General features: G+C 42.4%; 1 protein-coding gene across 1 annotated transcript in view; it reads left to right on the top strand.

Annotated features, from left to right (window-relative positions):
• The window catches only part of ext1b (exostosin glycosyltransferase 1b), a 210,425-nt gene that overhangs the window by 169,321 nt on the left and 23,760 nt on the right, over positions 1–17,344 (top strand). The window contains 2 exon segments of the mRNA XM_072448180.1: positions 4,411–4,543; positions 10,007–10,125. Of these exon segments, the coding sequence (XP_072304281.1) occupies positions 4,411–4,543; positions 10,007–10,125 (252 nt within the window).

Here is a 17,344-nt window from a genome sequence, read left to right as displayed (position 1 = left end):
ATAACAGATAATATCACATATCATGTATCACAAGTCGCTCTGGAGTATAAGTATGTAAGTATAAATATAAGTATAAGTCGCACCACGGCCAAAACTATGAAAAAATGTGTGATTTATAGTCCGGAAAATACGGTAATTTTATTTTTTCTGAGAAGCTCTGTGTTTATGTGTTTTTACAATTTATTTGTATGAATTTTTCTCTCATGTTTGTTCAAAGTTCTCATTTTAAACGCATCCAGGAGCAATAAAAGAGAAAGAAAAGTGAAATATGAACTGCTAAACTATTACAAAAGTCCCATGCATTTCAGAACATGCCACCGACTTTTTATCAGCAATTTATCCAGGCTTGGGACTACCTCTAACTCCCCCTTGTGGCTGAACTACGTGCCACACTAACGCTCTTAAATCGTCCCCATCTTTATCGACTCCTTCCTCACTGCAACCTCCACCGATCTCGTGGCATTTCCCCGTCAGGAAGCGGGCGCGTTTCGACCAATCACAGAGGCCGTTTCTGCTCTACACACTTACTCCGCCCAGTTGGACCTCCCTCAAAAGCCACCGCTCCAAAGATTTATCTATCTGGCTGATTTATCTATTGGTTGATTGTGGCCGCTGTGAGGTGAGATTGAGTCGTCCATCACGTCCCGGGCCAAAGGGTGCAGGGCGCCGGAGCGAGCCCAATATCCTCCCGGAGCTCGGCGTGGAAGAGCCACAAGGTTTCAACGTTGTAAGTCTGTGTTTTGATAGAGAGAGGGGAAAGGATTCTCAGTTAATCCGTTCGGCCGAGGCAAATGGTTATCGACTGCCCTGGAGGACTGCAGAGAGTGGCGTCCCAAGCCCCGCCTCCTCGTAATGAATTTTGATGCGGGTTCGTCGATAAACTGTTACAGCGAGCGAGGGCTCCGGGGGGATCGGGCGTGTTAATCTGTTACACTTTAAACACCACGAACAGTCACGAGGCAAAGTGTCATTTTACGAACGTTCAGATGCAGAACCGATCAGAAGAATAATCCCATAACACCATTATAGATAGGATTTTGGGTGTATTTATTTATATATTTTATTATCTATCCATCTATTTATTTCATATTTATTTATTTGACATTTATTTAATTAAGATTTATTTATTTTTTATTTAACATTTACATATTTAAAATGTATTTATTTATTTTTATTTAACATTTATTTAACATGTATTAAGTATAATTTGTATTTATAACACAAACATACATACGAGTGACATACAGTTAAGTAGTTCTGTTTTTTTTTTTAAGTATAGAACAAACAAAAAAGATTAAAAAAAAATACATCACAGCCACAGAGAGAACATGAAATGGTAATAAAATATTTTTAAAAGTTTTGCTTGATATCCAATCAAAATTAAGGCACATCCGGTCAAAAGTTTAATCCAAATATGTCCATTCAGTGTCCATATCTGCCCTTTTTTTTACTTAGACTTTTTTAACAGTTTAAAACGTTGCAGAATACATTTAAATAATAAAACGTTAATATAGTGCAAACAGATATTCATCTTTTAACTGCAGCAACCTCATTTTCTCTCTCAAACTTGTTTATTGTGATGACTTTAATGTGTTTCTTAAAACACCATCATCGTTCTTGATTTTTCCATAAATTAACTCCTTTCACAGCCGTGTTTTGTTCCATTGTGTTTTTTGTGAAAATGTCCAAGAGAAATCTGATCGTGTTAGTTAATCTATGGATCTTTAGAGTAACTGTTGTACCTGACAGTACAATTTTTTTTTTTTAAATGTCATAAAATGCTCAGAACAATCAGAAAGAATCAGATGTAACATTTAAACTCCAGAAATCAGATCATGATCAGGTTTTTGGTGTGAGTGTCGTGGCTTCAATGGCTTCATGGATGAACAGAAAAATTTTAACCATAAACAACTATACTAAAGATAATTTTGTCAGATTTATGAATATGGTTGAACATTTTTAGAAAAACATCTAATTGCAATTTCCCCCCCTCATTTTAAACACGTCCAGGGACAATAACATCTGAGAGAAAACTGAAATATAGAACCTTACGCATTTCACAACACATTTGTACTGCAGAGTTTCACATGATAAAACATTATATTTAGTTGTTTAGTTGTTACTCACAAGTGGATAATTGCGTTCTTCACTCTTTGCAAACAGCGACAATTCAAACTATTTCATTTGTTTGCGACATATTTCCTTCTTTCTCTCAGAACGATATTAATTCAAGTCATTGTGTTCATATCATATAATTACAATATTGATTTATTCATTTATTTATTTTACAATGACGAAAATCTGAAGATGCATGCAGAAGATGACTGGCTTTAGTTCATCTTGTGTGGGAGAATCACCTCCTCCGTCTGAAATGCTCTCGCGATCAATATATTTATGTTTACGTGACGCGAAGAGAAAAGTACCATCCGACTTTGTTAAACGCCCGGAGCTGCCACTTGTATTATTAACAGTGAAGCTGGAAAACCTCTCATAATCCAAACATTTATATCCGCTCGCTTTTATGACACATTTTGCACTAGAAACTGTTTTATTTGAGTCATTTTAAAGAGCTTTAAACCTGCAATACTGGCTCCACGTCTCATGAAAATGGTGCTGTTTCATTTAACGCTGCACACAATTCTGTTTTCGAGAGGATTCAGTCAGTTTCATGTGGTTCTCATGTCGAGGTTGATTTAAATTGGGTTTTAAATGTAACCCTGAACTTTTAAGTCTTTTCACTGTTCAGTCACGGGCAGAACATAGAGATTTATCGTGTTGTTCAAAAGCAGCGGTTCCTTGTCCTGTGTCGGCAGAACTTAAGATGTTCAAGTGAATGAGGCCTTTTAATGCCACTAACAAAATGAGAAATGTCTAAAATCTGTCTGTAAATATATGTGTTAGTTTAGGTTCAGTTATCAAAAAGTGAGTAGAGGATAACATAAAACACACATAGCACTGTGTATCCTCTTTTTATTGTCATTATTTAACATTCTTCATGCAGTTTTCTCATCTAGGCTTATTTTGCATACCATATGTTCTGGACTATAAGTTGCACCAGCCAAAAAATGCATAATAGAGAAGAAAAAAACATATATAAGTCGCACTGGAGTATGAAATGCAGTTACAAGTGTGAAAATAACAATTAATATCACATATAAGTCGCTCTGGAGTATAAGTATATAAGTATAAATATAAGTATAAGTCGCACCCCGGCCAAAACTATGAAAAAAGGTGCAACTTATAGTCTGGAAAATACGGTACTTATTTTGTGTGATGGTCATGCTGTAGCCTCAGTGTGTGTTGTTGTCATGCTGTAGCCTCAGTGTGTGTTGTTGTCATGCTGTAGCCTCAGTGTGTGTGGTTGTCATGCTGTAGCCTCAGTGTGTGTTGTTGTCATGCTGTAGCCTCAGTGTGTGTTGTTGTCATGCTGTAGCCTCAGTGTGTGTTGTTGTCATGCTGTAGCCTCAGTGTGTGTTGTTGTCATGCTGTAGCCTCAGTGTGTGTTGTTGTCATGCTGTAGCCTCAGTGTGTGTGGTTGTCATGTTGTAGCCTCAGTGTGTGTTGTTGTCATGCTGTAGCCTCAGTGTGTGTTGTTGTCATGCTGTAGCCTCAGTGTGTGTTGTTGTCATGCTGTAGCCTCAGTGTGTTGGTTGTCATGCTGTAGCCTCAGTGTGTGTTGTTGTCATGTTGTAGCCTCAGTGTGTGGTTGTCATGCTGTAGCCTCAGTGTGTGTGGTTGTCATGCTGTAGCCTCAGTGTGTGGTTGTCATGCTGTAGCCTCAGTGTGTGTTGTTGTCATGCTGTAGCCTCAGTGTGTGTTGTTGACATGCTGTAGCCTCAGTGTGTGTCATGGTTGTTGTTGTGTGTGGTTGTCATGCTGTAGCCTCAGTGTGTATTGTTGTCATGCTGTAGCCTCAGTGTGTGTTGTTGACATGCTGTAGCCTCAGTGTGTGTCATGGTTGTTGTGTGTGGTTGTCATGCTGTAGCCTCAGTGTGTATCGTTGTCATGCTGTAGCCTCAGTGTGTGTTGTTGACATGCTGTAGCCTCAGTGTGTGTCATGGTTGTTGTGTGTGGTTGTCATGCTGTAGCCTCAGTGTGTGTCGTTGTCATGCTGTAGCCTCAGTGTGTGTGGTTGTCATGTTGTAGCCTCAGTGTGTGTCATAGTTGTTGTGTGTGGTTGTCATGCTGTAGCCTCAGTGTGTATCGTTGTCATGCTGTAGCCTCAGTGTGTGTTGTTGACCTGCTGTAGCCTCAGTGTGTGTCATGGTTGTTGTGTGTGGTTGTCATGCTGTAGCCTCAGTGTGTGTCGTTGTCATGCTGTAGCCTCAGTGTGTGTCATGGTTGTTGTGTGTCGTTGTCATGCTGTAGCCTCAGTGTCATGGTTGTCATGGTGATGTGTTGTTGTTTCAGATCATCCAGGACCGCGTGCTGGAGCAGGGCGCCCGCCGCCCGCTCATGTGGAACAGTCATCCCGGAGGCCTCTTCGCGCTGCCGCAGTATTCCTCGTATCTGGGGGACTTTCCCTTCTACTACGCCACGTTAGGTCAGTCACACGTTGCTATGGTTACCATGGTTTATTTTGGCTGGGACGGTGCACGTGGACGAACACACTCTCACAGACACTTTCACGCACCAGTCCACGTGAACATGAGGCAAAGGTGGGGGAAGTGCGTTGCCAAAGGACACGACCGGTGCTGAGGGACGTTCTGGTGGAGGGCGCGCCACTGTCTCCATGGAGATGTTATTGTCTGCAGTGTTCCACAGTATGGCATTATCTATACATCTATAGTTCATTATGAGTGAAAAGAGGCGTTCTCACAGTGAGTGGGCTCGCCTCTCCACAGAGCTCACTGGTACCTGGCCTGGTTGTGGCGCCCGCTCGTCTCCATGGAAATAAGTAGGTTTAATGCATCAACGCAATGGAGACAAGCATGTTACGCAATGCACCTTTAACAAGCAGTAAAGATATCAACATTCTATATTTTAGATGAGAATTACACTGTGTTAGATGTAGATAAATAATATAGTGCGTGACAAAATATTAAGATATATATTGTGTATGAATGTGAGTCATGAAACGCACGCTTTTACTGGTTTACAAAGTCATAAATCGATCAAAAGTTATAATGAGTGATTATTAGTATTATTACATTGAAAGTTTGTGAATCATGTTTTATGTTATTGTATCGAACGATGATGTTTTGTGCCAAACCAACAAGAATCATTTCAGAACCACAAAAGTGGACTTAATTACCTTCAGACATCAAATCGCTTCAACAATTACGACCATGACCATTTGCAATACGCGACATTTCAAATCTCATTGTCGCCGTCGCCGCTCTTATCGCGCGCCGCCGCCGCCTCGATCGACGCGCCCCGATCCGTCTCCGCCCGCGCCTCTTCATCCGCTCGCTCCGGTTCAGCGGCGCCTCCTCTTTGTACCGCCGCCTCTCTCCATCCCTCAGCCGCGTCCCGCCGCCGTGAGCCGGGCCGTCCCGCTGAAGGATGGGCCACCGCCGCCGTGAGCCGGGCCGTCCCGCTGAAGGATGGGCCACCGCCGCCGTGAGCCGGGCCGTCCCGCTGAAGGATGGGCCCTCGCTCAGACCGATGGGGCGGCGGCGAAAGTGGCTGTCGCGGTGACGAGACAGACGACGGGAGAAGCATGACATGTTTTAACAATAGGGCGGAGTCAAACGTATGTGCAGAGTGTGAAAACTACACCTAAGATCGGATCATTTCAGCAAAAAGGGTTTAAAAGTGCAATTATTTCTTCGAATTCAGGTAAACACTAAATACAAGCAACTGCCTATGACTATTAAACCTACTTATTTTATGTATTTGTATCAGGACAGTGTATATTAATCAACATCAGCAGCAGCTTCAACATAAATACATGTCATTTCTTCTCCTAAAGAAGATAAACACTAAACAACAATGATGTAAAAATGCAAACTGTAGTAAAATGGTCACTTCATCATGTAATAAAACCTCAGTGTGTAATAATTAGCCGCTTTACGCAATAAACCACAATTACCGTGTTTGTTTAGAATAGGAAAAGTGTATTTAATGAGACTGTATTTGATGTACTCTCCAAAACAAAAGCAAGAATAAGTCGACGCAAAAGCTTGTGGAGTGAACCTTTTAGTACCGTAGTGTCGTGCAGTAGAAAGTATTAGAGTACTTTCAAATGCAGTGGAGTCAAAGATAAAGTGCTCGACAAAATACGACTGGAGTCAAGTGCAGTAAGAACAGGGTTTAAGTGTATTTACAGAGAAAACTGTGATTGGACGGAAATAACGAGAGTAAAGGAGTTTATTACCAAGAAAATACCAATATTTCCTCCTTGTTTACTGTACTGAGTTAGAGTTAAAGCAGTTAAAGTTCGGATTAATTATATACAAGAAAATAACTCATCCCAAACTGGAGTGAATTTTGTTCAACGCTATTTCCATTTCATTTCCATGTTATTCCTGTGTCGTTGTGTGAATTTGTCATTTGTACATAAAGAAGTCGTCACTGGTTGGGCTCAAACTACTACTTCTACTGCTAAAAGTGTAAATAATGTACAATTGTATATATTTACTACTGGTTTGAGTTCGAGGATGGAATTTCTTACAAAGTTTAAGCCATTTTTATCAATCTAAAGGTGTTTTCTGTTGTCTTCCTCAAGTAACCGTAATGTAAACGCTGTGAGCAGTCGTAGTATTTGGAGTAACAGTTTCTATCAACTATTTAACAACTATTATTACTTCATTGTCGGGCTGCAACAAGTGACTAGTGCTAATTCACTAATCGAATAATATAAAGAGGAGGTTTTATCACTCGGACGGAGCCGGAATCCAACAAAAATTACACGGGAAATGTGTAAATGTAGAGTTTTTGATAGAAAGAAGAACTGCAAAATGGAAGAACGGAAAGAACTAATCAATGAATCTAAAGAAAAATCGGCAGAATAATCGATTTTACAGAATAATTTCATAGTCAGTTGCAGCCCTGCTTCAGTGCGTATTTAAAGTACAGTACGCGGTAAAGTAGATTTGCTTTGCTTTGTCGAGGCCGAGTGTAAAAATAAAGGCAAAGCAAGGCCAGGCAAGTTTATTTGTAGAGCACATTTCATACACAAGGCCGTTCAAAGTGCTTCACACGACAGGAAAAATGCATTAAACTCAAAAAGAATGTACAGACCACATACATAGCACTCCAGACACTCTTTCCCATGTTTATCTGACATTGCCAGCATGACAGGTGTTTGACAGGCGTCTCCGGGATGGACACATCACTTTTAGATTGATTCTTTCCCATATCAGCGCGCTATCTGCAAGCTGGCCGCTTCATTAAAACGGCGTAAAGCTGGGGTTTTCTTGGCCGCTAAAGAAGGAAGTGTGCAGTTAAATCTAAGTTCCTCGCTCTTACAAACACGTTCAAAACCTTCAGTATTAAATGGCGCGCGCACGGCTTTAGAACGGCTTCTGCAAAGGGAAAAAGTACTTTATTATGGGATGCAGGCAGTGTGCAGCGGTCTCATTTTATCACAAATTGCAGCTTTTATGAAATACTCTGGGGGAAAAAACGACATTTTCTTATTTACAGGAGTAAAGTCGGGCGCGGCGGCGGCTTTAAGGAGCTTAACATCAAAGTCCTTGAAATCCTTCGGCCGCAGCTTTAATAAACTAATGTAGCCTTTATCAAACAATTGGAGACGGCCGTCGTAATTATGTGAGTAAAGAAAAGCCTCTTCACATTCCCTCATTAGCGAAGCCAATAGACAAAGTGTCAGCAGCAGAGTGTCGGGCGTCGCCGCGGCGCCGAGCCCTTTGAAGCAGACGCTCTCACACACACTCAGTGCAAGAAAGTGCAAAAGATGGAGAGCGAGTTCTGTCACAAACGCCTCTCTTTTCTCTGCCAGACTCGGGACCCTCGCTTCCGCCGTCTGTTTGGAACGTTTTTATTCCTTATTTAAACTTTTGTAACGACAGAATGTGTTACGCAAGCGCTACATCTGATTTTTACGTCTTAGATTAGCATTCGCGTTGGTATAAAACGTGTCGTCGTCGCAGTTGTAGTAATTTGTCATCGTATTTTCCGGAAGTTGCACCTTTTTTCATAGTTTTGGGGTGCAACTTATACTCATATACTTATACTCCAGAGCGATTTATATGTGATATTATTTGTTATTTTCACACTTGTAACCACATTTCACACTCCAGTGCGACTTATATATGTTTTTTCTTCTCTATTTATGGGTGATTTTTAATTTATTTTTTACAATCCACACAATCTGCAAAACTCCGCCCACATTTTGGAGATGTACCCGTTTATTTGAGCTCATTATTGATACTTTGCGTAAATATTCCCTGTGCGCAGTGGAATACTGAGTTATCTTACTTTCATTTTGACTGTGAAATTGACGCACTTTCCTTTTACCGTATTTTCCGGAAGTCGCACCAGCCAAAAAATGAATAATAGAGAAGAAAAAAAAACATATCAGTCGGTTGCAAGTGTGAAAATAACAAATAATATCACATATAAGTCGCTCCGGAGTATAAGTATATAAGTATAAATATAAGTATAAGTCGCACCCCGGCCAAAACTATGAAAAAAGGTGTGACTTATAGTCCGGAAAATACAGTAAATACAGCCTAATATGTTACCGTAATCGGAGGGAGCACATCTCGACAAATACCTCCTTCATTAATGATCCGTTCACCAAATGTAAACACCGCCTTTTGCAAACAAATCGCCCGTAAAAGATTATCTTAACGAGGGAGCGTCACCGAAACACAAGACACGCCCCGTTTATAAATGTGTGATATTGTATCATCTGGTTTTAACGGCAGAACTCGGACACTCGCCATTTTTGCCAGTTTTTGCGAATAATCATAAAAAAGTTGGAGGTTTTCTGATGAATAACGAGCGTTTTAAAAGACCCCAATGTCTTCTTTAGTTTGTGTAACTCAGACACAGAGAACGAGCACGACGTATCGTATGGAATTACCGTATTAACTCGACTACGACGCACTGCTCCATGAGAAAAGTATTATAATAAAACGTTTAGCGCTTTCATCGCGCTGAACAAATGTACAAACAAAGCTCCTGTCTTAAGTCTTTTATGGTCTTAGCGATATCGTGCATTTCGATGAGGGTTTAGTGGGATTATCCAGCTTTAGAGTTACGTGTCGGCGGCAAAAAAAGTCATTTTAAAGTTATCGTTTTACCATTTTTATTCACATTATTCAGTCGTTCCTTTAGTCGGGTGCAAACATTTGTCCATCTCTTGCAGTATTATTGGTATTTAGCAGCTTTTACGTGGAATTGCTAGCATAAAATCACAATGACGAGTCGACGATTGCGGTCGCTGAGCTCAAACACCAACGTTTAGGTAAAAAAAAGACTCACAAAGGCCTTTCTCGCACGCGTAACTAAGCAACAACTAACTATTAACTGCACAACTACTGACTAAACTGTAATGATGCTTTTGATGTTGTAATTCTTTGCATTCTTTGTTTGTGTATGAAAGTGTGTACTCAGAAACAAGACTCTCAAACTGGACCTTCCACGTCAAATAATTCAATTAATCAACGTTTTAGAGACGAATCCTGGCTAATTATCTATATTAAATTACAGTGTTTACGCCGTGCAAACTGTTCGGAATCAGAATAGGTTTATTTCCATTGCTACTGTATTTTCCGGACTATAAGTCGCACTGGAGTATAAGTCGCACCAGCCAAAAAATGCATATTAGAGAAGAAAAAAAACATATAAGTCTCACTGGAGTATGAAATGTGGTTGCAAGTGTGAAAATAACATATAATATCACATATAAGTCACTCCGGAGTATACAAGTATAAGTATATAATAATAAATATAAGTATAAGTCGCCCCCCGGCCAAAACTATGAAAAAAGGTGCAACTTATAGTCCAGAAAATACGGTAATTTACAGAATTCACAGACATAGTACATTGGTGATGAATTGGTGATGAATGAGCTTGTTCTTGTGTGTTTCAGGTATTAGACCGTACCCAAAGTTCACCGCCGTGATCCACGCCGTGTCTCCTCTGGTGTCGCAGTCTCAGCCCATCCTCAAGCTGCTGCTGTCGGTGGCCAAGTCCCAGTACTGCGCTCAGGTACGGCCGTGATCACAGACGTCGCGCGTAAGCCACGGGAGCACTTTCTCACACGTACAACTTATATTAGTCTGGGGGGGGAGTTACGAGCTCGCAGTGGCTTTCTGGTATGATCAAAAAATTCTGAAAATATTGAATGGAATAGACTTTAAATATGAGTAAATTAAACCAAAAGTCTATAAGTGCGAACGATGGGAACGTAGGACATTCATGAAGAAAAAGCTAGATTTGGCCTAATAATATTCAGAAGTGAAGAATGCAAAAATAATATAATTATGATATTAATACAAATTATACAAAATTAATGAAGAAGAAAAAAAAACACATTGCAGCAAAAATAATAATTAAAATCACAATCATAATTAAAAATATAGCCGCAAGCGGCAATGATCGGCCCTCGCTAGTTGTGTGTCAAATTTCAGATAATTTCGCAAAACTAAACATTCAACCTCCATATAAAATCTGTAGGGGGCGCTGTGGCGCCAAATAAATTTATTTCACTTCAAGTAGGTTTAGGGCAAAGAGTTTAACAACTGATTCTAATTTGACGCAATTCGGACTTTATCTGCGCAAACGGCAGAAATTTTACATATGGGAGATTTCTGAAATTCTAGCTACAGTTTGCGGCTTCGCCGCACAGAGACCGTGAGAGGTATCAATGTAATTTGGATAACTTTTGATGTCCCACTCCTCAGTAGCATTTTCACCAAATTTCAGCTTTTTAGGGCCAACGCCCTGGGAGGAGTTTGTAAAAGTACGACGTTTGGAAAAACTCCGAAGTCATGTTTAGCCATTTTTGAAGCAATATGGCCGACATTTGGTTGGGCAGACGGCGTTGCCGTAATAATATTTTTTACTTCTCTTGTCACCATCTACCTCTGCGCCAAATTTCATGATTCTACGATCAGATTTTTTTTGGGTCATTTCCAATCCCTCAATGCATTTTTGGTACATTTGGGGGCGCTGACGCGCCAATTTTTTTTATTTTAGAAAAGGGAAATAGCCAGAATGTAGAGAGGCACGATTTTTAGAGGTGTGCAAATTTTTGTGACTTTTCGTCAATGTTCACTGGGTGAAAAATGGGGGGGTTGGTCCCGAGAAAAAGAAGAAAGAATAATATTCCGATGCGAAAACAATGTTTCCCATTTTTCAAATATCATAAACTATACATTTTCGGAAAGCGCTCGCGCTTTCCTACCTCATGGTGTGGGTCCCTGGTCACTGACGGGTACTTTCGATAATTTTGAGTGGGCTCCGCCCACTTTGTGTTTTTGGCCCTCTATACAGTAATAATGTTCAATTTTTGCATTACATGCTTATATGCACGGAACATGCAAGAGATGGGGAACGTATTCGTGAGCTACTTAGCGCAAATGAGTGCTTTATATGGGGATGACGACCGCCATCCCAATGTAAAGTGCTCGTTTAGTGCAAACTTTTGCACGGGCTTCGCCCGTTTACAACGGTAATGTTCCATTTTCCTACAACTAATTAGCATGCACGGGGCGTGCGTGAGTGGAGGAGTGCGTTAGTGAGTGTTTGGAAGTAATAATAATAATCACAATAATAATAAAAATAATCACACCAAAAATAATAATAATCACAATAATAATAATGAGAGGGCTACAAAATCATTAGATGGTGCAAATGTAAAAAGTGCTTAATTAACTTAATTAATAAAGTATTTGTTCCTATAAGGTCTTTGTTCATGTTTCATCGTGTTTAAGGCTAATTGAGCTGTAGTGTTTCCAAAATGTTTGATATATTTCATGATAAACCACAAACAATAAAAGGTGACACTTTATACGTAATAACCCATTAATGAATCAAAACAAAGAAAAAGAAAAATATGAATGATGTACAAATAGTTGATAAAGAATGATTCAGGGTATTTAGGGTATTGATTAAATAGTTACTAAGCCTGAATCATAATTAACTGCATGTTCATCATGAATTCAGTCTTTGTTCATGCTTTATTATGATTAATTAAGAAGTAGTTCATCAGTTATTATAAAGTAGTTCCTTATTTCTTATCACAAACATGGTCAATTGGACATCCGTCTGCTGCACCATGTTAAAAGTGTGGATGTGGCGTCGCCATGGCAGCCGGGCCTGGATTGATGGCGCTCTTTTACTCGAGCAGGAAAGAAATGCGTGTGTGTGCAGTCTGCGAGGGGCCGGGGGGCCGGTGGGGGCCACCGAGGGAGTCACTTACAGAGTTGAAACAAACTGTGGACGAGATGCAGATTTTTGGGTTGTTTTTTTTGCACGTAGCGCTTATAGTTCTGTTCATATCAGAGCTTTACCATAATCCAATATCAAACAACAAGAAATACAAAGCACTCCAAATCATCCCTAACCCTAATCAATCTTTAACTTGTCTACAGCCACGATATAAAGATTATTCACGATTATTTACCCATAACAAAGTCAAATCTTTCTTTCATTCTAATACGTTACTGTTTTAATAGTTTGTGACCGGCTTTATGAATTTTCTGAATGTAAAAGTAAAGTTATTGCTGTTATAAACAAACTGAAATGACTTGATTTTCCTTGTAAAATAATCACACTTATTAGTTTTCAGTTCTTATGATTATAAACACACAGTTCATTTCAATGGAGAAGAGCTCACTTTTCATTAACTCCAGGAGCAAACACAGACTTTTGCTTTATAATGTGTTCCAAATACAGAGAGCGGTTTAACAGTTTAGAGTCTAGAACATGAACGCAGAATATTGGACATTTCTTTGTGTTTAAATGTCGAGAAGATGAAACGTCTTTCTTGTTTATGTTCAGGAAATGAATATGAAAAAACAAATTCTATTTGTCTTTAATAAGAGGAAATCAATCCAAGGAACATAATTGTGATTAATAATGATTTGCCCTGACGTGTTGCATTGTTGTAGCGTTATAAAAGTGCTGTGGATATAAGGATGTAGATATTTTGACTGCTTGAAATTGAAGTGAATTCGACGATTGGCTCGTTCTCATTAGTAACGACATGACTATAATTCAAATACTGCCATAGATTTGTGATAAAAATGGCCCTTGTGTTTCCTCCTTATGACATTTGTCGAATTGTACAATCGATTTTCTCTTTCCAGTTCAAGACACAGATAAAGTAATCGTCTGGATAGATTTTTTATTGTCTTTTTTTTGCATATTTGTCAATGAGAAACGAAGGATTTCACGACATTCTTGTTTTATCGTTTGTGTCATTGTCGTGTTGTACACAAGTGGACTCTGGTTGGAGTTTTTGTGTCTGAATCCGCTGGTGTTTCACCCGGAGCACAGACGAGGGTGTGAATAAATAACTGACCGAACGGCGGCTAAATTGGACTCGAGAAAGCTTCAGCGAAGAGTTCTTTGTGAGCGCGGAGACCGAGCTGCTGCTGCGGGGGGCGCTCTCGGCGCTCACGCTCACGCCACACACACACGCCACACACGCCACACACACACGCCACACACACACGCCACACACGCCACACACACACGCCACACACACACGCCACACACGCCACACACACACGCCACACACACACGCACACGCCACACACACACGCCACACACGCCACACACACACGCCACACACACACGCCACACACGCCACACACACACGCCACACACACACGCACACGCCACACACACACGCCACACACGCCACAGACACACACACACGCCACACACACACGCCACACGCACACGCCACACACACACGCCACACACGCCACAGACACACGCCACACACACACGCCACACACGCCACACACACACGCCACACACGCCACACACACACGCCACACACACACGCCACACACACACGCCACACACGCCACAGACACACACACACGCCACACACACACACACACACGCACACGCCACACACACACGCCACACACGCCACACACGCACACGCGCCACACACACACACGCCACACACACACGCCACACACACACGCCACACACACACACACGCAAACGCCACACACACACACCACACACGCCACACACACACACACACGCCACACGCGCTACACTCACTACACACGCCACACACACACGCCACACACACACACACGCACACGCCACACACACACACCACACACGCCACACACACACACACACGCCACACCACACACACCACACACACCACACACGCCACACACGCCACTCACTACACACGCACACGCCACACTCACTACACACGCCACACTAACTACACACGACACACACGCCACACTCACTACACACGCCACACACACCACACACGCCACACTCACTACACACGGCACACTCACTACACACGCACACACACACACACACACGCTACACTCACTACACACGCCACACACACACGCCACACACACGCCACACCACACACACCACACACGCCACACTCACTACACACGCCACACTCACTACACACACACACACACACACACACACGCCACACACACACACACACACACCACACACACACACCACACACGCCACACACACACACACACACACACACACGCCACACACGCTACACTCACTACACACGCCACACACACACGCCACACACACACACACACACGCCACACCACACACACCACTCACTACACACGACACACGCCACACTCACTACACACGACACACACGCCACACTCACTACACACGCCACACTCACTACACACACACACACACACGCCACACGCACACACACACACGCCACACTCACTACACACGCCACACTCACTACACACACACACACACACGCCACACCACACACACCACACACGCCACACACACACACACACACACGCCACACTCACTACACACGCCACACTCACTACACACGCCACACTCACTACACACGCCACACACACCACACTCACTACACACGCCACACACACCACACTCACTACACACGCCACACACACCACACACACCACACACACCACACACACTACACACGCCACACACGCCACACTCACTACACACGCACACACACACACGCCACACTCACTACACACGCACACACACACACGCCACACACGCCACACACACCACACTCACTACACACGCCACACACACCACACTCACTACACACGCCACACACACCACACACGCCACACTCACTACACACGCCACACCACACACGCCACACACGCCACACACACCACACTCACTACACACGCCACACACACACACACCACACTCACTACACACGCCACACACACCACACTCACTACACACGCCACACACACCACACATGCCACACTCACTACACACGCCACACACGCCACACTCACTACACACGCCACACACACCACACATGCCACACTCACTACACACGCCACACGCACACACACACACGCCACACTCACTACACACACACACACACCACACACGCCACACACACACAGACACACACGCCACACACGCTACACTCACTACACACGCCACACACACACGCCACACACACACACACACACACACGCCACACCACACACACCACACACACCACACACGCCACACACACACACACACACGCCACACTCACTACACACACACACACACCACACACGACACACACACACACACGCCACACACGCTACACTCACTACACACGCCACACACACACCACACACACCACACACACCACACACGCCACACACACACGCCACACACACACACGCCACACTCACTACACACGCACACACACACACGCCACACTCACTACACACGCACACACACACACGCCACACTCACTACACACGCCACACACGCCACACTCACTACACACGCCACACACACCACACTCACTACACACGCCACACACACCACACTCACTACACACGCCACACACACCACACACACCACACTCACTACACACGCCACACACACCACACTCACTACACACGCCACACACACCACACACACCACACTCACTACACACGCCACACACACCACACACGCCACACTCACTACACACACCACACACACCACACTCACTACACACGCCACACACACCACACTCACTACACACGCCACACACACCACACACACCACACTCACTACACACGCCACACACACCACACTCACTACACACGCCACACACACCACACTCACTACACACACACACACACACACTCACCACACACACACACACACGCCTGCTGTTTGGTGCATGTGGTGTTTCCTCGACCGCTACAACAACAACAACAACAACAACAGCAGCAGTGATGGAGCCGGCTGTAGTCACACACAGATAATGGAGCGAGGACAAAGGTCTGTGGACTGTGGCCGAGCGAAAACAAACGAGTCGCGGGCCAAACGAGGGCGACGTCGGCGACCGCTTGAATAAAATAAGAACAAATAGAAAACAAATCGTCTCTTTCCATCATTTGAAAAGGTGTTATTAGGTTATTAGATGTTATTTCTACTGTTTGTATGGCCCGGTTTGCCACGTTTCCTGGTTTCAAATGACATCACAACAACCTGGAGGAGTTTAATTGAGATGTGGTTTGTAAAGTCAGTATTGTTCATTTGAGTTTAGTTGAGTTTAGTCATTAGTAGTTTAAAACCACTAAAAGTTAAAACATGTGTAAAAAGCACCGACTGAACGGTTAAACTCTGTTAAAATGGACTTAAAACACTAAAAGTAACAAGATTGTCGCCGTGTTGTGAGGTCATGATCCGATTGTCACGAATATAATTAATAAAAGCATTTGTCGAGACTTTTAGTTTATACCGAGTGTTAATTAATAAATAAAAAGATAATTAATTGCCACTCGTAGCATTACATACAGCTGATCTTTCTTTGAATAATTTTATTCAACATGTCACATACTGCACATATTTACTCTGTAGGTTATAAGTTAAGTTATCTAATTGCATTTTTTTCTTCTATTTAACTGTATAACTCTGTTCAATCTGAGCTAATTTTAAACACGTCCAAGAGCGTTAACATTTCATAAAAAGGTGAAATCTGGAGTGTTTTTGTAGACTTCTCTTACACTTAATCAAAGAAAACGACGTAACTGCAGTTATTTAAATATTCTGATAAACTGAGTAAACTAGTAAAAAGTAATACTGTACTCAAATATTTATTTTTCAGCTCGACTTTATACAACAATGGCGTATTATTGTCTCTTCACAAAACAGAAAAGGCTCATTTTTGTATCAATATCGGCAAAATACTGACGGAAATATCGATTCACATGCAAAAAAA

The sequence above is a fragment of the Eucyclogobius newberryi genome, unplaced genomic scaffold (assembly GCF_026437365.1).
Source record: "Eucyclogobius newberryi isolate DKJ021-1_F unplaced genomic scaffold, fEucNew1.0.hap1 SCAF_16, whole genome shotgun sequence".
NCBI classification, from domain to species: Eukaryota; Metazoa; Chordata; class Actinopteri; order Gobiiformes; family Gobiidae; genus Eucyclogobius; species Eucyclogobius newberryi.
The sequence above is the reverse complement of the archived record's forward strand: the minus strand, read 5'-3'. Positions and strand labels throughout refer to the sequence as shown.